The sequence below is a fragment of the Pipistrellus kuhlii genome, unplaced genomic scaffold (genome assembly GCF_014108245.1).
Source record: "Pipistrellus kuhlii isolate mPipKuh1 unplaced genomic scaffold, mPipKuh1.p scaffold_m20_p_1, whole genome shotgun sequence".
Taxonomy (NCBI): domain Eukaryota; kingdom Metazoa; phylum Chordata; class Mammalia; order Chiroptera; family Vespertilionidae; genus Pipistrellus; species Pipistrellus kuhlii.
The window spans coordinates 191570533-191592220 of NW_023425404.1; the positions used below are offsets into that span (position 1 = coordinate 191570533).

Below are 21688 nucleotides of genomic sequence, written 5' to 3' on the forward strand. Positions count from 1 at the left end.
CCTGTGGGGCTGCTTGAGTTTTGGATTCCCTTTTTGGATTTCACCTTTTCACAGTTGTTCTAAACCACTGCTGCTTTTGATTTGCTGTTCTCACAGCCATGCCTAGTCCTCAATGAAACCAATTCGCCTGCCTCTGATCATGGCTCTGAGGATCGGCCAAGGTCTGTGAAATACCTGGCAGCTAGATGCATGGGCATCAACCAGATTAGATAAGCACATGAATCCAGGGCTCTGCCTAACCTTTTATATCCCACACTCTAGTAAGCACAGGAGTCCCATTGTTCTTGTATTTCTAAAAGGCCTTTGATAGAAAGCCTTCTATCGTATCCCTGACTGGCCTTCTGAATCACCCAGAAGGAATCTAAATGATTTTAGTTTCTTTTCACAAGCTGGTAGTTCACCTTTCAGGACATGGATACCTGGAGGAAGACCTTTACTGCCTGGTTTTGATTCTAATAGCATGACTATGCCTGGCCATTTCCATTCCCTGTCTGTAAACCAGTTTAGACACATAACTTCACCTTAGATGTCGTTTTTAAAAGACTAAAAATAACTCCATAAAAAGCTTTTCTTGACAAACTTCTCAGTCGAAAAAAGCACACATCCTATTCATGGTAATTTGATTCACCCCCTGCCAAAATAAAACAGGAAAGCTGTCTTCAAAATCTGCACAAATGGGATGTCTTTGATTGGCTGCAGTCCCAAGTCGTAAGCACATAGTTTACCTATTGCCAGTCCTTTTTATGATCTAGTTTCTCATTTCAATATTTCAAATATATTCCATATTCAAATCACCGAACTGAAAGAATGCATTCCAGTGTAACAGGAGTGCCAGCTCTGGAGGCCGGCTGCCTGGGTTTTAATCTCTGCTTCCTTACTTCCTAGCTTGTGACCTCATTGGCTTGTTACTAACATTCTCTGTGCCTGTTTTCCTCATCTGTTCTAGGATGACAGTATCTCATCACAAACTGATAAGCTCACCATTGAGTGCCCTGAAGTGATGCTTCACATTGAGATAATGCCTTTATCACTGTGCCTCAACTTAGTGTGAATAACAAAGCCAAAAATGGGTTAGTTATAGTCACCACTGGGTTTATAGTAGTGACACATAAGGAAATACTAGAGCCACACCGAGGAGCACAAAAAGCTGCATTTATTGTTTCCGCCAGCCTCACGGTAACTCAGGTTCCTGGCATCACAAATCTGAAATACAATTTTGCTCTTCAATTAAAAACATATACTCTGAAAAGTGATTAGGTACTTTTTAAAAAATTCAATCATCATATATAGGACATCTTAAAAATGTTTTCCAAGCAAGACACTAGCTTTACAGTTTTAAATCTCTGCATAAAAATGAGAAAAATCAAGGCATACAAATTTCACTTTGTCCTACATTTTTAAACATCATCCTTTTTTTCTTTTTAATGGATTTCATCCATTGCAGAATATTTTGAAGCTCAACTGCCCATTCAGGACGGAATGAGGGAGTTTCGCAGTGTCTGCACTAAGCACTGTCTTGACAGAACCGAACCAGGAACTCTATCAGGGTCCTCGTGGGCCTCCCGGTCATGCCTTTCCGCAGATACGAGATCTCATCTTTGTTGGTCATCACACCTGCGATGTCTAGATGTGCCCACTTCGAATGAGTCACAAATTCTTTCAGGAATGCTGCGGCTGTGCATGCTCCTCCGGATCTGAAAATACAAATGGTTGTTACCCCATCTCAGTGTGCACAGAATATTTTATCAAGATCCCCCATTCTTGCTAAGAAGACTCTATGACCAGAGAGCAAACGTCAAGCTGTGAGACCTATTAAGTTAACCCTGAAATCACTTCCAGATATTTATCTCAAACATAGCTTTAATTTTTTTAAATCCTCACTTGAGGATATGTTTATAGATTTTAGAGAGATGGGGAGAGCAACCGAGAGAGAGAGAAACATCAAAGTGATAAACACTGACTGGTGGCCTCTTGTACGTGCCCCAACCAAAGGCCAAACCTGAAACCTAGGCATTGCCCTGATCAGGAATCACACCTGCAACCTTTTGGTGGAAGGATGACAATTCCAATCAACTGAGATACATCAGCCAGGGCTTTTGATATAGCTTTAAGCAGTAAAGGGAAAATTCCAGATTCCCCTTTTCCCAAGATAAAGAGTTCCTATATTATCCAACTCTTTCCCTTACCATTTGTCAAAAATGACCTTTAGATTTGAAAATATGCAAAATTTTGAGATCCAATTGGGAAATTCCTTAAAATTAAAGACATTAGAAATTAGTGCTTATTAGCACTACTGCCAAAGAAAATTGGAGAGTTAAACCTTTGTGAACAGAACTAAAATTGAAAATGGTCATTCTGGCAACCAATGCTGGTTGGGAAAAATGCGCTTTTATAGCTCATTTTACATACCTGTATTTTCCAATGTTATTCAGATCAGCAAGCTGGCAGTCTACAATCTGTCTTGTATAATGTTCGTAGAGAGGCATCCTCCAGACACGGTCCCCTGTTTCAACACTGGCCTAAAGAGGGAACAAGAGTAGGAAGAGTGGATGAAGTAAGGGTTTGGGTAAACATGGCTCTCAATGTGGGATGTTCAATGCAGGAAGAAAAGAGCTGTTATTACTCTATAACAGTGTTCGGCAAACTCATTAGTCAACAGAGCCCAATATCAACAGTACAACGATGGAAATTTCTTTGAGAGCCAAATTTTTTAAACTTAAACTTCTTCTAACGCTACTTCTTCAAAATAGACTTGCCCAGGCCATGGTATTTTGTGGAAGAGCCACACTCAAGGGGCCAAAGAGCTGCATGTGGCTCGCGAGTCGCAGTTTGCCAACCACCGCTCTAGATCAAGCTACATAGCAGTTTCCAGAATCATTTTATTGTTAATTAAAACATTTACTTAAGAATTATAAGAAGTATGTTATAAAACAATCCCATAAATTTGTAGGGCATTTGCTAATATCAAACTAATATTAAGGGTCTCAGTTATTTAATGTTGCACATACCACTGTGATACTTTTCAAAGCTGCCTATATATTTTAAAAAACCTGACAGTGTTGTGGGTGCTAAGAAAGAGACACTGGATGCATGGAGGCCAGAGGGGAGGCTGATGGCCCAGCCTGGAAGGAGATAACTGAGCTGGTATCATGGGTGGGGGGAGAGAATTCAGAGATCGGGAGAAGACAGATGAAAAGGAAGAAGTTTAGGACCTCAAACCAACATCAAGAATGTAGTCAGGGACATTGTGTATTTGTTCCCCACTGGCCCAGGTACTTGTTGAAAGAATGACGTGTCACATGGTAGCCAAGTGGATGCAGGGCTGGAGTTCAGGAGAGAGTTGGGACTAACCAGCGAAGGGGCGAGCAGAGTAGATGCGCTTCCAGTATGGACCGTGAACAGTAAGAAGGGCAGGTGGCCCGTGACTGAACTAAAGGGGTAGACAAAGGAAAACACTGGCAAAGGAGGCTGAAAAAGAAGTCAGTGAAGAAAGGGACCAGAGATTATCACAGATGGGTGTCACCAAAAGGTCAGAGTCACATGCGGCCTCTAGACAGTCTGAGCGAGGCTAACAGAGGGGCTGGCAGGGGAAGCTGATGGCAGTGAGTGAGCCTGGGGCCGGGACGGGGTGGTGGCGACTAGACAGCTACTGGGAGAGGCTGGCTGTGAAGGCCACAGAGGGGGCCAGGACACCGCAGCCAGAGGCGTCCTTATCACCCCTGTTCATGGACCAGGGAGCCCTGTTCATATGCTTGCCTACTTTACTCAGGACACTATTCATTAAGGCCACTCCTTCCTTTACAAAGCTGCCCTCATTCTACCTCAGAGACTCTGTGGCCATGGCATTTGGGAGTCACTGTCACATCACTGTGAGGCTACAGAGGAGAGGATGAGGGTGGTACCATACCCATTATTTTGAGACATTTATAAAAAGCCCAAAGCACAATGAATCACATTTATTGCATTTTTGATTCAAAGGCAAATCTACAGCATAAAAATTGCTCTAACACAGTGGTTGAAGAACTTGATCATTCCAAGGGTAGAGAAACCATCTCCACGATTTAGGTATTGTATTATTCCTACCTCAAATAGTTTGTTCCACAGCCAGGATGAATTGGTAAAGACCCCAGTGGCGCTGGAGCCCAAAGCGATGTCCATGGCACCTGCAAGACACACAGTGTGGGTCAGTGTTCCGTCTCTTCACACGCGATGGGTCTCTCTGCTACTCCCATCAAAACTTTAGCTCTAACCCTATTAAATGTCTCCCTCATTTCCAAAAATAGATAACCTTAGGAAATCCTTACGCTATCTTTCCAGTTTCTCAAGCCACAATTCACCTTCAATTACTAGAGAAAAATGCGAAAAAGGAAGTAATATTAAATATCACCAATAACCCCATCTCAGGGATAACCAACACATTTCTTTATGTTTCCTTTCAGATTTTTTCTAAACTTAAAACCATAATTAAGACCACACTGCATATGTCCAAATACATGTTCTATCTTTTATTCTTTAAACATTCATTCCTCTTTTATAAACAAATGTTTGAAAGTAGTTTTAATGATTTCAAAAGTTCACTGGGTAGAAATATCAAAATTTACTTATTATTGGATACTTAGGCATCACTAATTTTTCAATATTTCAAATCATATCTCAGTAAGTATGTGCTATAAGTTTGATGCCCTTTTTTTTTTAAAGTCTGTTATTATTTTGCCGTATTCATTTGTTTCATCTTTGTTTTCTTCTCCAACAATGCTGTGTCCCATTGGCTGATTTCAGAAATAAAGTTTAGAGCCATCATTTCATTTTGTGAATGAGGTTACTGTCACTGACCACCCAGCACCACAGTGATTAAACCGTCTCCAGAGAAGCGAACAGTCTTTCAGGGTCAGATACCCCTGTGCCTTCGGGATGTTGGATTGTACATTTGTTTGAAGGAACCACAAGTAAATTGCATTACTAATTAGATCATGGAAAAAACTGCAAACAATTGATAGTTTAAAACAAATCACTATTTTGACGTGGTGACCCTACGCAAAAACCTGAGATTCTCAGGACACTTGGCAGCTTGGGTCTGTTTGGGTCATTTGTTCTTTTGGGTTTGTTACTCTCTACCTCCCAATTCTCTCAAACCTGTTCACTTCCCTCCACCATGACTGTGACCATCATATACCTCAAGATTATAATAGTCTTTAAAAAAAAAAAACCTGTAGAAAATTTTAGATATACACAAAGTAAAAAGAATACCAAATTGAACATACAGGTACCCATTAGCTAGCATCAACATCATCAATTCATAAGCAGACTTGTTTCATCTATACCCCATACCCAACAGATTTTGAAGCTAATCATAGAATCTGTAATATCCTTAACACACACACTTACATATCCACAAAAGTCAACTATACATGGCTTACCAGCCTCCAGTCCACGCTGACACTGCGGGGAGGTCCCTTTCATGGCACAAACCTGACCTCACTGTCTACATGTTTAACACTTCCGTACTTCCTGCTGCATTGGCTCAGGACACAACTCCACAACACGCCAAGGCCAACCTGGGTCTGGCCCTACCAACACGTCGGCCCCATGGGTCACCCAGCGCACCCCCAGCCAAAATGTGCTCTTCTCCATCCCATTCACCGCTGCTTTCCCTGTGAGCCCCCACACGTGTGCCTTAGCTGCTGGGGCGTGCTTCCTTCCCTCCCTCTTCCACTCGGTCAGATGCCAGTGCTTCTCAGACACGGTGCCTGACCTCCCAGCCTCCAAATCCCCAGCTGGAGGCTCCCACGTTCCTTTTAACTCAGCTGCTTATGCTGGTCACCTGCCACTCCAGTTGTCAGTGAGAGGATCTGCTGGCTGCCACTCAGCCGCCTCACATCTGCTCTGACCCACCTCGAACCCAGCCGCTAACAGCTAAATATACCCCCGCTGTCTACCAGTTACTATGACAGGTATTGGCTAATCCCTGCCTATGTGAGTGACTTGGGCACACATACTCATTAATGCTTTAGTTTTAAAGTCAGCGGTTTTTCCATATTTATACATTTGTCCTCAAAACATTCCTATTCACCCCAAAAGTTTTGCATTAGTGTTTAAATGTCTCAGAGGAAAATAAGCACTAACCTCAAACAAGAACATGATATGTTTTCTTAAAGGAATAGAAAAGGATAACGATATTTAATACTAGAGGCCTGATGCACGAAATTTGTGCAAGGGGCTTGGCCCTTGCAGCCCTGGATGGTGGTTCTGCTATTCGGTCTAATTAGCTTATTAGCTTTTTTTATATAGGATGGTCCAACTGGGACCAGGACTCTAAAAGATGGTTTTAGATATACTTCAGAACAAGAAGCTATCATACCTCTTCTATAGATGAAGTAATTGTCCAAAGTTGCAATCAGATTCTCTCTCTCTAAAGACTACATACTTCCTTCTACCATGAATTTGGGGTTGGAAACTGTTTCTCATTCTCCCCTTTGACCCCAGTTCAAACTTACAAGGAGCTCAGGAAGTACTTGGGGCACTGGAGTGAATTATACAGCCTTCAGCCAAGGCAATGGCCGGGGAGATCTGAAGGCTCACCCAGTAGGTTGCCCTTAGTTACCTGGGGCCAACTTTCAAACCTCCTCAAACCCTCAGGCTGGCAAAAAACAAGGGCTGTTATTCCTCATTCACAGAAAGAAGTATTACCACCCACCTCATCACGGCCCCCAAGCACCCACCCCAGCACCTCCATCATTCAGCTCGAAGTGTTGGCTGAACTGAACAGGGAAACAAAGACTAGGAAGTTACATAATATAACGCCCGCTTTAAAAAGGACTCAGCAGCACACCCGTGCACACTGCCAGACGCACACAGATGGGGAAGAGCTCTGCTGAAGTAAAGGCTCACGTGGCCAGGGGAAGAATAAGAACAAAGGATGAAAAATGATCTGAATGTTAATCTTAAAGATGGGATGAATCCCCAGAAAGGGAACTGTTGGATGAAAGATTATGAACACAGGGTTTCTGTATTAAGGCCAGGCCCGCTGTCAGCCCCTCAGAAACTTACCTACTATGCGGGCGCTACATTAAAGGGGCCTGCCCAAAACTCCCTCCAGTCTGCACAACTCTGCAAACAGACGGCGCCCAGGTATTGATCCTCACAGTTCCACAAACAAATGTGCCCTCAGGTATTGATGCTCAAGGGATCAAGTAACTTGCCCAGGGCTGACGGCCTAGTAAGGGGCACAGCTGGGAGTCACCCTGGGTTGTCCTTAAAGCCAACCTGCTTCACAATACGCAGCCCTGCTTTCCTTAAGTGAGGATCTTGTTACCCACCCCCCTCATAATGTCTTTATTTCCGTATAACCTCTAGTACAAAAGCTCAGAGAGCTCAGTGCCATCAGACATATCATGATTAATTAAAAAAAAACACTATTGATTTTTGGATTTATCTTTTCAGATCTGTATCAAATGGTCATCATAACAAAACGACTCTTAGTATCGTTTTTAGATGTCACTCTGGAAGGGCTGATCTGACCCACTTGTTATTTCTTGTTTTAAAGCTACAGTCTGGCATGTTTAAAGCAGTTTACAACTGCCACACCACGGCACTGGTAAAAGATCTCTAAACACAAACTTCAGTGAACCCTGCCCTGAGCACAGCGTGTGCTCTGCACCAGCACAGGAGACCTTCACACACATGCAGGGAGAGCAGCTGTCTGACCTGTGAGGGTGGCGGCATTGATGATTAACTCTGGGTTAAAGGTGTGTGCGTAACAGAGCGCGTCGGCCAGGATGAGTCTCCCCTCAGCATCGGTGTTATCCACCTGCAAAGAGGAAGGTAAAAAAGAGGGTTAGCTAGCACAAGTACGAATATCAAAACCAGACACTCACATCAAAAGTGAGTGTTGATGTGAAGCTTTTCACTGAGCATCAAACCATAGTTCTACTTCAGTTAGAATAAGGCATATGATTAATCTGAAGAGCAATTTATTCCTATAGAATAAAGAGGTGATATGCAAATTGACCATCACACCCTCGCACAAGATGGCCATCCCCATGTGGTCACAAGATGGTCACCACAAGATGGCTGACAGGGGAGGGCAGTTGGGGGCAACTGGGCTGACAGTGGAGCATTGAAGCATCAATCAGGCTGTCAGGAGAGGAAGTTTGGGGAAATTGGGCCAGCAGGGGAGGGCAGTTGGAAGTGATCAAGCCTGCAGGGAAGGGCAGTTAGGTGTTGATCAGGCTGGCAGGGACGTGGTTAGGGAGCAATCAGGCAGGCAGGTGAGTAGTTGGGAGCCAGCAGTCCCGGATTGTGAGGGATCCCAGATTGGAGAGGGTGCAGACAGGGCTGAGAGGCACCCCTCTACCCCCCACCCCCTGCATGAATTTTGTGCATTGGGCCTCTAGTAAGTTAATAACCCCTGTCCCAAGCTGATGACTTTGGAAGCTGAAATCAATACAAAGTGTCTGGTCCATTATATTAACAAGTTTATTACAGAAGGGTTAAAGATTTCAGGATTTCTGAAAACAAATAAGCTGAAGAGTTTAAGAAAATTACAGTGAGGTGGCAGCCAGAACTTCCAAAGCCGAGAACTCTGCTGCTTCAGCAAATTTACATACGCCAGGTTCCCCTCGTTTCAAAAAGGCCCGATGGTTATGGGCAGCAGGTGTACACCATGTGCCCAGGAGTGCAGTGCCTGTGACTCCCCGCTTCCCTCCCCACCCCCAACACACACCTACACGGAGAGAGTTGATCATGGCTCAGGTGCATTAAAAAGCAGCCACACTTTCACTGCTCTGCTGTGCTCTGTGGGGCTCACTGCAAATTTGTGGTAACGTGTGTGCATAGTTGACAGGAAGTAGAAGGAATAAGGCAGGAAAACATTCTTAGAATTCCCATAAAGAAATACTTTTCACTTTGCATGAAAAGCCTCTTGAAATGAATACATCTCCCCGCTACATGGAGTCTGCACTCTGCACCCGTTCATGGTGTGTGTGTGTGTGTGTGTGTGTGTGTGTGTGACTGTTGGGGGTTCCCTTAGGAACGCCAGAATGGGGAGGGCTGTGTCTCCCATGTACAGACCTGAATGGTCTTTCCATTCTTGGCTTTAACGACATCTCCAGGCTTGTTGGCCTTCCCACTGGGCATGTTTTCACAAAGAGGAGCCAAACCTATTGGGGGGAAAAAATGAACCGTGGAATAAGCCAGGTCTGAATATGCCACTCACAGGAGGGAGGCCCCTGGTGGGCATCAGAGGCATCCAAGCCACTCTTAAATTCTGCCATTCATCTACAGCCGTTACTCGGATGTATTTGCAGGTAAGTGACAGCTTTAGAAAAATCCATGAGAAGGAATCTGATCTATTCTAACTTACAGGCTTCTAAGGAGGTCATATCTCCTTAACCAAGTGATCAAATGTAGCATCACCCATGACCCAAGGACAAACGCATCAGCAATAGAACAACACATCACCTACCCTGATTCTACCATGAAACAACCAAATTAATCCAAATCCTGGGACGTCATGAGACAAGCCTGGACCCTTCAAAACCATCAATGTCATGAAAGGGGGGAAAAAGGGCCGGTTGGGGTTCTACAATAGATTAAAGAAAACTAGAGAGACATGGCAACCACAGGAATGTGTGAGCCTTCTCTAGCTCCTAGTTTTCAAAAAATAAATAGAAATAAATAGATGTGGGTGTGTTATATACACACACACACACACACTAAACATTTGTTAGACAACTAGGAAATTTTGGTTGCTGTATCAATCTTTGGAAATAATAATGATATTGTCATTACATAGAATGTCCTTGTTAAGAGAGACATGCTGAAGTATTCAGGGGTGACAAGTCAGGATGTCTGCTACTTACAGTTTAGCAAAAAAAAGAAAAGGTGACTATGGCCCTAACCAGTTGGGCTCAGTGGATTCGGCCTGTGGACTCAAGGGTCCCAGGTTCGATTCCGGTCAAGGGCATGTGTCTTGGTTGCAGGCACATCCCCAGTAGTGAGTGTGCAGGAGGCAACTGATCGATGTTTCTCTCTCATCGATGTTTCTCACTCTTTATCCCTCTCCCTTCCTCTCTGTAAAAAAATCATATATATATGTTTTTTTTGTTTTGTTTTTTTTTAAAGGCGACTATGATATTAAAGGGGGTTGGGGGAAGTCAGACAGACCTGGATCCCCATTCTAATTTCCGTGCTACGGAGGTGATACACTGGGCAGACTCCCAGTGTCGTTCCGGCATCCTGTACTGCACAGAGAGCTGCGCGCAGAGCCCTTTCTCAGTCTCAAGCATTTTCTCTGTATCGTGGCGTTAAATCAGCCACAACCCTATGCTGCGATCACTAAAGGATCCATCCATTTCCTTCCACCCTGACGCCTGGGCACTTTCCGCTGGAGGAAAGCACACACTTGACCTGATGTGCCCCTGGCGGCTAACCACTTTTTGCAGAAGTAAAACAGATTGATTCTAGTTACAACCCATGATTGCAAAGTACAGTTAACTCAATCAGTTCAGGAAAGACTTATTCCCGCTCAACAGCTTCTGCTTGATGAAAAGCTATTTTAAAACCGTTTCCTGACCTGTCTGGCAAAGAGGAAACCATGGTATTATGTCAGTTCTACCCATGGACTGGTTTCCAGGACACCGGCCTCCACCCGCTCCACCCTGCCCACTCACCGATGAGGTTAACGGGCAGGCCGAGCTTGGCGGCGGACACGATGGCCGAGCAGATGGTGGCGGCTCCTCCCATGTCAGCCCTCATGAGGTCCATGCTTGCAGAGGGCTTGATGGAGATGCCGCCACTATGGGGGAATGTTCACACAAAGAAGAGAGAAACATCGATCAGCCGCCTCCTCCTGGGGACGTGCCCGCAACCAGGGTACATGTCCTTGACCGGAATCGAACCTAGGACCTTTCAGTCCACAGACCGATGCTCTATCCACTGGGCCAAACCGGTTAGGGCAATAAGCACATTTCTTACCTGCAGAAGGTCCACAGTGCCTACCTCGTAGGGGTAAGTCAAGGCTAATATATGTAAAATGCCTCACAGGGTCTCTGATACACAGCTTAACACATTCAAAGTGAACATATATGAAAAAAAATAATATAATAATAACCCTAGCCAGTTTGGCTCAGTAGATAAGAGTGTCAGCCTGTGGAGTGAGGGATCTCGGGTTTGATTCTGGCCAAGGGCACATGCCTGGTTTGTGGGCTCACTCCCCAGTAGGGAGCATGCAGGAGGCAGCTGATCAATGATTCTGATGATTCTGTCTCATTCTCCCTTCCCTCTGAAATCAATAAAGAAATACATATAAAAAATATTTAAAAAAAAAAAAAAAAGTGAACATATATGAGATGACCAAACACTATGCTTTTGAAGCGAACCACACACCAAATAATACAAGTGCATGCAAAGCCTTCGCCAACACACAGAGCACAGACACAGCACAGACCTACCTATCGAAGGTAATCCCCTTCCCCACAAACACCAGCGGCGCGTCGCCTGCGTTGGGGCTGCCTCTGTAGTGGATTTCCAGGAAGACAGGAGGCTCATCGGACCCTTTGGCCACACTCAGGAATGATCCCATTTCCTGTTCCTCAATCCAGGACTTGGGTCTACAGGGCAGAGAGGGAAAGCGGTAAATACACTTTGTGGTCTCTATTTCAAAATGACTCAGAAAAAGCTCATCCATGTGTAACAAAGTCTAACCGTACAAGCTGTTAAAGTATGCATACATCAGTGCTTCGATAACATGTCCCAGTTTCTCTCATTTTTGGACAAATCACTTGTTTGAGTCTGTTTCCTCATCTATAAAATTAGGTCAATTATACCTCCATCAAAAGATGAGCTACAGAATTACTAAGAGAATTCATCCCTGGTGCGTAATATAATATCTGATAATAATGCATATTCAATCAATGATTACTTGATTTCCCCCCCCTAACCTACTCACATAGTTTTAAAGTTTAAGTCTCTGAGACCATAAAGGGTACTTAAAGATAGGTAAAGGGGTCCATTGCTTTACTTTTTGGTATTTCTAAAAAAAGACAAAAACAATCAACTAAAAACAACTACAAAAAAAAAAAAATCAAAAAACCAAAAACACAACAGCAAAGCTATGCTTTACTGTTTCTGTTTCTATTGTATAAACATATCCTCTCTCTGTGTGTTTTTACAATTGCTGGAATCCAGTCTTTTCCGTGTCATCACACTATTTCTCTCGGTTTCAATCCCAGCTCCAGATGTCTGACTGCAGCAGAGAAACTAATTACTTACTACCTCACAGGCACGGGACCTGCAGGGTGAGAATGGGAACAGTCCTGCGTGCCAATCAGACCCAGAGGCCGCATCACTCTTCTCCGGGGCTGGGCACAAAAGAGCTCTGTGCTGCCTCCCATCCACCTAACTAGGCCGAGAGAAACCCTACACTCCTTCCGGCCGGCCAGGGCGCCATAGCCAAGGAACGCTCCTCTTCACTGCTTATCCACTTGTTGAAACTATTAAAGTAGGACTTGTTATGGAGAGATGGCCACTGAATTTCAGAGGGAAAAAGAACATAAGAATGGCCCAGCCAGTGTGGCTCCCTGGTTGAGCATCGACCTATGAACCAGGAGGTCAAGGTTCAATTCTGGGTCAGGGCACACGCTCGGGTTCTGGGCTCAATCCCCAATAGGGGGCGTGCAGGAGGCATCCCATCAATGATTATCATCCCTGATATTTCTATCTCTTCTTCTCCCTTCCTCTCTGAAATTAATACAGAAGAATATAAAAATGGGAGGTATGGCAATAAAAAAAATCACTTCAAAAGCAGCAAGGCTGCATCACGTGGGGATTTTTAGTCACAGACTCAGCCATGGATGTTTTATGAAAGTGCTGCCTTCCCGGAAGCGCTGTGTATACGCCAGCACCTGAGTGGGCCTGGTGCAGTGTCTAGTTTAATGGGTCAGATTACGCCCACCTGCCCCTGCAGGCTGCCCTTTGCTCCGCCACAAGCCTGTGGTTTCCCGGGGGGGGGGGGGGGGGGGGGGGGGGGGTCCCTGCACCCCTGCTCCTCCTGGCTGTCAGAGACATCACCCTGAATTACCTGATGTGGACTTCTGTCTTACTGCTAGCACTTTTGAGATTCTTCTCGATGATTTCAGCAAATCTGGTTGGCGTCATCTCGTTGGCAGGACTCTCCATCAGCTGGCGTGCCAGGTTCTGCCCGGAGGCAAAGAGGACCCCCTTCTGCCAGGCCTCCAGGTCGCCGCTGGCGGAAGGAAGCACGGGGTCACGGTCAGACAACCTCTGGACACACTGACACGTCGCAGCTTGTAGAAGCAAGAGGAAGGCTACACAGACGGTGGACCCGAGGACCAGACTCACGGTCCGGGGTCTGACCCACGGTGGCCGACAGTGCGGGGCGAAAAGCTAGAAAACACGGCCCCCACTGAGTGAGCTGGGAGAGCCAGGCAAGCACATCACCCCAGAATCCGCAGCGGAAAAAAGGGGTTGGCCCTGATCCACCGCACAAGCTGATGACAGAGGTTCCCACAGCAGAGCCATTCTGCCCCCGTCCTCTGCATCAGGAGGGACGCCGCCCTGAGAGCTAACTGTCGAGGGCGCACTGCTCGATGCTGATGGGGAACTGAAGGCCCATCTGTCTGCTTTTTGCCTGGGAAGGGCTCTGAACGCCAGCCCACCAGAGGGGAGACTCAGCTGTAACAGAGGAAGGACGAGGCCCTGTTTCGGGCCCAGCTCTTCCTGCGCACAGTAGGAATGCATGTGAGCAGCATGGCTAGAACAGGAGCGCCTCGTTTGGGTGTGCTCGCCAGCTGTGCGTTTTGATGGTCATGAGCCCTATGAAAGCGGAATCACAATGCCAGGAAGCAAGTAAACATGGAGCACCGAGAGACCTCGGGCACTTAGCTGGGGTGCCAGCCAGTGAGTGGGGGTGCCAGGCTGATGGGTCGCAGACCCCTCACTCGTAACGGCGACAGCATCGCTGCCAACCACCAGGCTGTGCCAAGATCCCCACTCCACAGCGCCATCCCCTGCAGGGCTCACTGGGTCTGTTCCTGACCACAGGGACCTTGTTCCACAAAACCCACGACAGAGCTGGCAGGTGGTAGGTTCTCAGTAAATCTCCTAAAAGGCGAGTTTTTCCAGGAGACCCCGAGGGCCAGGCCTGCATCCCTGCAAGTGCGTGGCTCTGGTGTTTGGCACAGTGGCAGCAGGTGCTGGTGAAATGGGAACCCGCTGGGACCGGGCCTCTTGTCCCCTCCCTCTTTGGGGAGCCAACCTGGCGTGGTTCCCTGGTAACCAGCAAGGATGGAGGGTCCGGGGAGTCATGGGGGGACACGCACATGATGAAGGCCAGGAGCAGAGCGTGGGGACGGGCACCAGACTCTTAAATGGCCACGGTGACGGCGGAGACTGCAGATAGTGGAGATTGCAGCCAGCAGTGCCTGATGCCAAAAGGCAGGCAGCTCCTATGCAAGAGGCCCCGCTGTCAGAGCAGCGGGAATGCGATCCCGATCCCGGTCTGTCTCCTCACCTTCCGTGCAGCTTCGCCGATACGGCCGTCTTCTTCTTCTGCTTCAGGCTGTCGTACTCGTAGAGGCCGAGCACGGCCCCCTCCGCGGCCGCCTGGGCATCGCCGCAGGGGTCCACCTCCACGGAGGAGACCTCCAGGTCCTGGAACTGCCTGCAGCCCGCTGCGTAAGGACAGAGGAAGCGGGAAATCGGAGTCAGCCAGAGACCACGGGAGCAGCAGAGGCACGGTGCGGTGAGCCGAGCAAACGGCAGGGCTCGCCGAAACCGGTGTGGCTCAGTGGATAGAGCGTCGGCCTAGGGACTGAAAGGTCCCAGGTTTGATTCCAGTCAAGGGCATGTACCTTGGTTGCGGGCACATCCCCAGCAGGGGGTGTGCAGGAGGCAGCCGATTGATGTTTCTAACTCTCTATCCCTCTCCCTTCCTCTCTGAAAAATCAATAAAATATATTTTTTTTTTTAAAAAAAGAAAGAGAACAGCAGGACTGGGCTTCGAATCCCATCTCTGACACTTGGCCTCTGTGAGCCTCCGTTGCCTCTGAGATAAACTGAGGGTGTGCACACGCCTTGGGGAGGACAGGCTGACGGATAAAATGACTGGTCTGGCTCCTACAGAGCCACTCTGATTACTAACCGGTATTCCTTCTGAAACACAGGATTTCCCGATGAAGCGAAGTGTCCTAACCACCAGGAACTTGCCAGATTAAAAATGACCAAGTGATGAGATGGGAATTCTATCGGAGGGACTGGGCGAAGTCTATTATTGACACCGCCCTTTATTAAGATCAGGTCAGCAAACACTCCCAAGTCAAAGGTATTGACGTCATCAGTCACCATGAACTTTGAAAGTGAATTGAACAAGCATATATGATACACAGGGGGCCAAAGACCGAGGGAGCCAACTCTCCCCGCCCCAGCAATGCTGCTCACAGCATCCTAACCAGCGTCTGAGGCGGGGGCCTCGTAGTAAAATAGAACCTCTGAGGACAATACTGTGGGAGCGAACAAATGGCCGTGAAACCTCCAAACACAAGCTAAAGAAATAGAAAAATAAAACTCCATAAGCTAACTACTGGTATCTGATGTAAGGCCAAGCATGCTGGGTAAGGGAAACTGCGTATGCAGATGAGTTATTTCTCTGTGAACGTGGTAGGGGTGGTGATGGTCAGGGGACCAAAAGAGGGAAGAAAAGAGTAATCTTAAAGAGTAGATCCTTAGAAATCCCCACCAGTGTTAAACCTCAAAAGGAAAATAACCTGCAACGGCCACTCTGATGTTTTCTTTGCCTTCGTGCCAGTTTTCCTGGTCATCCACGCCAGCCCCCTTTCTGCCGAGGCCAACCACCACCACACTGGAGAAGTCCTGTTCCGGAAACACACAAAATCAGCCCTTTTGTATCTTTAAAGCATCCTATATAATAAAAGGCTAATATGTAAATCAACCGAATGGCAGAACGACAGGTCACTATGATGTGCACTGACCACCAGGGGGCAGACGTTCAACCAGAAGCCAGGCTCACAGCTCTGACCACAGTGGTAGTGGCGTCTCTCCACGGCATCACTAAGGATGTCCAACTGATGGCTCAGTGGGGAGTGGGCCTAAGCCATCAGTCAGACATCCCCTGATGGTTCCCGAACTGTGAGAGGGTGAAGGCTGGACTGAGGGACCCCCCTCTTTCCCCTGAGTGCATGAATTTCATGCACCGGCCCTCTAGTTCATTATATCTTTAAAGCATTCAGGGAATGGTCTCTGAGGTCAACTACCATAACCTTAGCACATGGCAAAATCAGCGTCAAATTTGGTTGCTGGTTTTTTTGAGTCCTGTACTTTGTTTAAATCTCATAACGTGTGTGTTTGAAAAGTAGATGCTGAGGATAATCCTGCAAATAATTCTATGTAAGAGTGCCCCAACTCCCATAACCGAACAAAAAAAAACAAAACACCCTACAGATTAAGCGATACAAGAGAGGAGATGCTTTCTGACAGCAAGTCACCTCTATACAATCTTAAACAGTACTTAAGGCTTAATACCAGGACAGAACAATGCACACAATCTGATACAACATTTTCTGCCTGGCCATGCAGTCACGGTCCTTGGCATGGACTAGGTGCTCACTTAGGGTTTGCCAAGCCTATCTTCAACTCATACCTCGTGCAGACCATAAAAGGTTCGAGTTTTGCCTGCTTTCAGTGGAGGTCCCGATCTGAAACAAGAAACAGTTGTTTAAAATATAAGTTTGCTCTGTTCCTGAGAAGTGATATATACAGTGCCCAGCATGCTTCCGAGAATTTTCATCTGCATACATTTAGCAATATTAAAATACTCTGCTGCCAAAAAAAAAACAAAAAAAACAAAAAAAAAACTGCTGCTTCTGTGAATTTGCTGCACTACGTTTTTTATCAAAATACAGAATTTTCTGAGGCCAGAATTCTCAGATGCAGCGCTTCTAATTCTAGCTCAAAAACTACTTAGCATCCAGGTTAGACTGAACACAAACTTACCTGAAAACAAACACAGAAAGCAATGCCATGGATGGAAAATGTGTGGCTGCAGAGGAGAATGGAGCACTGGAGGGGAGCCCTAATTCCTTTTAATAAAGACGTCAACCTCAGAGGCTGGGCTGCCTGCGGCGTGTTTGGTGGGAGGTCACTGATGGGGGCTAATCTGCAAATGGGAGACCAGGCCATTTCCAAACCAACCAGGGGGCAATGCTGAGAGCTTTTGGTCAAGAAGGCTATCCTGCCGGGACCGGTTTGGCTCAATGGATAGAGCGTCGGCTTGGGGACTGAAAGGTCCCAGGTTCGATTCCGGTCAAGGGCATGCACCTTGGTTGTGGGCATATCCCCAGTAGGGGGTGTGCAAGAGGCAGCTGATCGATGACTCTCTCTCATCGATGTTTCTGACTCTCTATCTCTGTCTCCCTTCCTCTCTGTACAAAATCAATAAAATATATTAAAAAAAAAAAAAAAAAGAAGGCTATCCTGCACTCCAACAGGTCAGCTTTGGGATTAATGAACTAATCCTCTAAATTAAGTGGAGGTGTGAATTCTGTTATCCAATGATCAATTTCTATCATTAGTAAGACTACATGTCTTAGATGCAAGAAATGATCTGTGACCTGAACAAGATGTAGTTGCAGAAGCTTATGCTGACACTTCTATTCCTGCAGCTCAGGACTAGGAGACCCCAGTGTTTCCCCACCTTCTCTAGACCCTGGCTAACCCGAGAGAGGCCAAACTCTCAGGACCACCCGGCTCACTGAACGAGAGCCTGCACTCTTGCCGCACCCTCAGGTGACCTGCATGTTCTGGAACATTCGAGAAGCCCTAGAACTCCAGATAAGCCATGCAGGGTGCAGCCCCCTTAGGCTGCTCTGACCTAGTCCAGCAACCCTGGCCTCCCATAAGCCAAGGGGAATTAAAGTAAGAGAGGCTGTGGGGAGGCGAGCTGGTGGGAAGGATGAGGGTGAGAGGAAAGGAATCTGGGGCCGGAGGGTGGCCTGAGGAAATCTGGTACTTTCCAAACCCTCCAGGGGTCAGTCTGACACAATAACTCTGTGATGTGGCTGAAGTGGCCTGACTTCCCAGAACTGGGGACCCACCCATACTGAGGCAGCTTTCACTTTCACTGAGCAGACGGGCGGTGCCCGGCATGCCTCCAAGAATTTTCATCGAACAATAGAGCACAGCCGAAACCAAAACCGGTTTGGCTCAGTGGACAAAGCGTCGGCCTGCGGACTGAAGGGTCCCAGGTTCGATTCCGGTCAAGGGCATGTACCTTGGTTGCGGGCACATCCCAAGTGGGGAATGTGCAAGGGGCAGCTGACCAATGATTCTCTCTCATCGATGTTTCTAACTCTCTATCCCTCTCTCTTCCTCTCTGTAAAAAATCAATAAAAATATATTAAAGAAAAAAGAACAATAGAGCACAGAAGAAATATTCCGTTTTGTCTCAAGGCGTTTTAAAACCCAGAACCCGTAGGCAAATACTTACATGTTCAGGATTTCTCTCAGCTTCCCAGACACCAGTTTATCAAAATTCTCTCCTGCACTTGTAAACGGTGGCACATCGTTGTCTTTTTCTCTGTTGTAGATCCCTAAAACAAGTCCCTGAGAATAAGAAGGGGAAAAAAAGAAGAATAAAATCTGAGTCCCCAAATTCCGGAAGGAGCAAATCATTCCACGCAAACCGTGTCCCCGTCGGAGAGAACAAAGCCAAAAATGCAGGTGCTGGGAGCCCGCTCACATCCTGCCTCCATGTTTGCAATCCCTGCCTGAGCAAGACGGGAATTACCACGCATCCTGGGGCTCCGTGGTCCTTTCCCGGGGTTCTCACAACATAAGGGCCTTCCTTCACATTAAACTAAGAGCAAAAAAGGTGTTTTGTTTAAAAAACCCAATTTCCTCTGTAACCAGGCCAGAGGCGTTCAGAACATGCCGCTCCACAATATGCCGGACTTGTCAGATTACGCTGAGCTGCAGGGACCCGGGAGACAGACATAGGAAGGGCTCTCTGACCTCCCACTTCCTACCCAAAAGCAGATCGTGAGATTTCCCACGAGAAAGGTGCTCTCCCTTTACTAGCGAGAGGACACTGTTATCACCAGAGACCGGGAGTGGACAGCAAAGCGGACCTGTATAAACAAACCTGCCGAAATGACCCTTCTCTGCCAATGGTTTCCTCCCACCTGGTTCCTGGTCACAGTGTCACAACAATTCACTGCCCTAGAGCCTAGGCCCCTTTGTCTATCACTGCCCCACAACTTTCCATTCTCTGTTTAAAAAGGTATGTCCAGCCGAACCGGTTTGGCTTAGTGGATAGCCTGTGGCCTGAAAGGTCCCGGGTTCGATTGTGGTCAAGGGCATGTACCTTGGTTGCGGGCACATCTCCCGTAGGGGGTGTGCAAGAGGCAGCTGATCAATGCTTCTCTCTCACTGATGTTTCTAGCTCTCTATCCCTCTCTCTTCCTCTCTATAAAAATCAATAAAATATATTAAAAAAAAAAAAAAAGTATGTCCATTTGGGGGCCTCAAGGCTTTGGAGTCTTTATTTTCCTTTTGAAGACTCCCATATTCACTAAAACACCGAACAGAATTTATATGCTTTCCTCCTGTTTGTCTATTGTCTGTTTCATTCTTTGGTCCAGCCACAGGGCCCAGGAGAGCAAAAGGAGGTTTTTCCTCCCCTACAACCTTCAAAGGCAAGTCTCAGATGTGCTGGGGTGCTGTCCCGGCAAAGCCAGTGGCTGCCCCCGCCAATGCGAATGAGAACTCTGGCCCAGCCCACAGACTGGAAAAGAGGAAAGGATGCAGCCTGTCAAAGAGGGGCAGGGGCAGGGCGTCCCTCGGGCCCCAGGGAAGTGACATAAGGACGTCAGCACAGAAATCTCTATCTGCCTTTGCCCGCGAGGTATGGCTTTACACGTGTTTTCTGCCTGAAGGCAGCTCTGAGAGCCGGAAAGAATGCTCGTTCTTCTCACCTGACCGACGAGGAAACCAAAAACCTGGCCTGACATTCTAGCCTGGGTGCAAGGGAGCTCTGCGAGAGCCCCGACCCCTTCCGCTCAGCCCTCCCTCCTCTCTACAAAATCACGCTCAGACCAGATGGTGTTCTTCCCATCAAAGAAAACGGGCTTCCTCGGTGCCCGTAACCTTTCCAGGTTCCAGCTTTCCCGAGACGGCTGTTCCTGGGAAGGGGAACTGCAGCCGGGAGACAGGGATGTCACCTGGGGAGGAGGCGCCGGGGTACCGGGGAGAGCAGGGACAGGCGTCTGGCCCCCCTGCCATCCGACACAGCCTGAGCCCTGAGCTCAAGCCCTTTCTATTGTAGAACAGTCCTCGCCAGGGACAGTCGCTTATTTCGGGTCCTCAAGCATGCACCGTCCACCCATCCATTCCCCTTCCCAGCTCCTCCACAGCCCAGCAGTGATCTTCATAATTTTGGGGGGAGTTCAATGAGGTGAAGAGGGCTTTTCCTCCCGGAAACACCCTCCTTTTACTCTCACGCAGAGATGGGTCTCTCTGCAAAGCCCTTTCCCCAGAGGCATTGTGTTCCCGCAGAAAACCCCTCAGCGGAGCGGTTGGCCCAGGGTTTCCCGACCGGATTCAGCAGAGGAGGCCCGGTGGGACGGGGAGCCCTGCTGACCCACTCCGGGACCTTAGATGGCCTCTCACCTCAGCACACTGGGCTCCCTCCTGGCTAAGGGGGGACCACCACCGGCACCGCGCTTTCCGGGGTTCCTGCGGGGACCACCCCAAATAATGAAGTCAGGGCGAGACCCGCTGGGAGCCCAGAAAACCGCAGCTGAGGCCATTCTCTCCGGCCGGGAGTTCGGACCCCAGCACGCCTCCATGCCAGGCTGGAGATGTGTGGGGTGCCGGGCAGCCCCCGCCCCCGGCCGGCCGTGCCCAGGCCGAGTTCTGCAAGGGGAGGGACCTCTTCTTTTTGTGCCCATTTTGGCAACCTGGTGCAGAAGCCGGGGTCACCGCGACCTCGACCCACGCCGCAGCCCCCGCCGCCCGCGGGCAGGGCTCCCGGGGCGCCCCCGGACCGCGCCGCCGCCGCCTCTCACCTTCGTCATGTCTGCGGTGCCCAGACCTCGACTCCACAAACGCTTCGCCCCCAGACGTCGGACGGCAACTCGCCCCGCAGCCGGAAGAGGCAGCAAGAACATCTTCTCGGCTCGGCCCCCAGCACCGCCCTTCAGCGAGCACGTGGCGAATGGAGGGCGGGCGCGCGGCCGGGGGCGGGGCCTTCCGGGCGGCGGGCGCGCGCCCAGAGGGCGGGGCAGGGACCCAGGAGTGGGCGGGGCGGGAGCCAGGGGCGGGGCAGAAGAGCGGCGAGGGGCGGGGCCTTAGGGGAGGCGGTCGCGCTCAAGGGGCGGGGCAGGTGACAAAGAGTGGGCGGGGGAGTAAGGCGTTTGGGGCGGGGCTTCAGAATGCGGACCAACGAGGGCGGGCCTTAGGGGCGGGGCGAGTACATAGGGGCGGGGCTAGCGTTTCTGTCCCGAAAGCCTGCGTGGTCGTGGGCGGGGGGGGGGGGGGGGGGGGGGGGGGGGGGGGGGGGGGGGGGGGGGGGGGGAACGGGAAAAGGTGGGGGATGGGCGCGAGGCTGTGGCTGGGACTCAGGTTGCCATGGTGCGCGTGCGCCGTGCCGTGGGGC

At 48.5% G+C, this 21688-nt stretch overlaps 1 protein-coding gene across 1 annotated transcript; it reads right to left on the reverse strand.

Moving 5' to 3' along the window:
• Window positions 1-1135: 1135 nt before the first annotated feature.
• On the reverse strand, window positions 1136-21256 carry LAP3 (leucine aminopeptidase 3). The gene is made up of 13 exons (XM_036419997.2): window positions 21099-21256; window positions 18521-18636; window positions 16676-16730; window positions 15783-15888; window positions 14531-14690; window positions 13079-13243; window positions 11451-11609; window positions 10671-10795; window positions 9070-9158; window positions 7705-7807; window positions 4084-4163; window positions 2410-2519; window positions 1136-1694 (listed from the first exon to the last, which is right to left on the reverse strand). The coding sequence occupies exons 1-13, from the start codon at window positions 21198-21200 to the stop codon at window positions 1505-1507; spliced, it is 1560 nt and encodes a 519-aa protein (XP_036275890.1). The 5' UTR covers window positions 21201-21256; the 3' UTR covers window positions 1136-1504.
• Window positions 21257-21688: the final 432 nt, after the last annotated feature.

What these genes read in the sequence shown, in the direction of transcription:
- LAP3 (XM_036419997.2), bottom strand. Translation starts at nt 21,200, where the DNA reads ATGTTCTTGCTGCCTCTTCCGGCTGCGGGGCGAGTTGCCGTCCGACGT. An exon ending in GCACCGCAGACATGACGAAG is followed by an intron (nt 18,637 to 21,098) that starts GTGAGAGGCGGC and finishes TCTTATTCTCAG; the next exon opens with GGACTTGTTTTAGGGATCTA. An exon ending in CCTGCCCGTTAACCTCATCG is followed by an intron (nt 9,159 to 10,670) that starts GTGAGTGGGCAG and finishes TCCCCCCAATAG; the next exon opens with GTTTGGCTCCTCTTTGTGAA.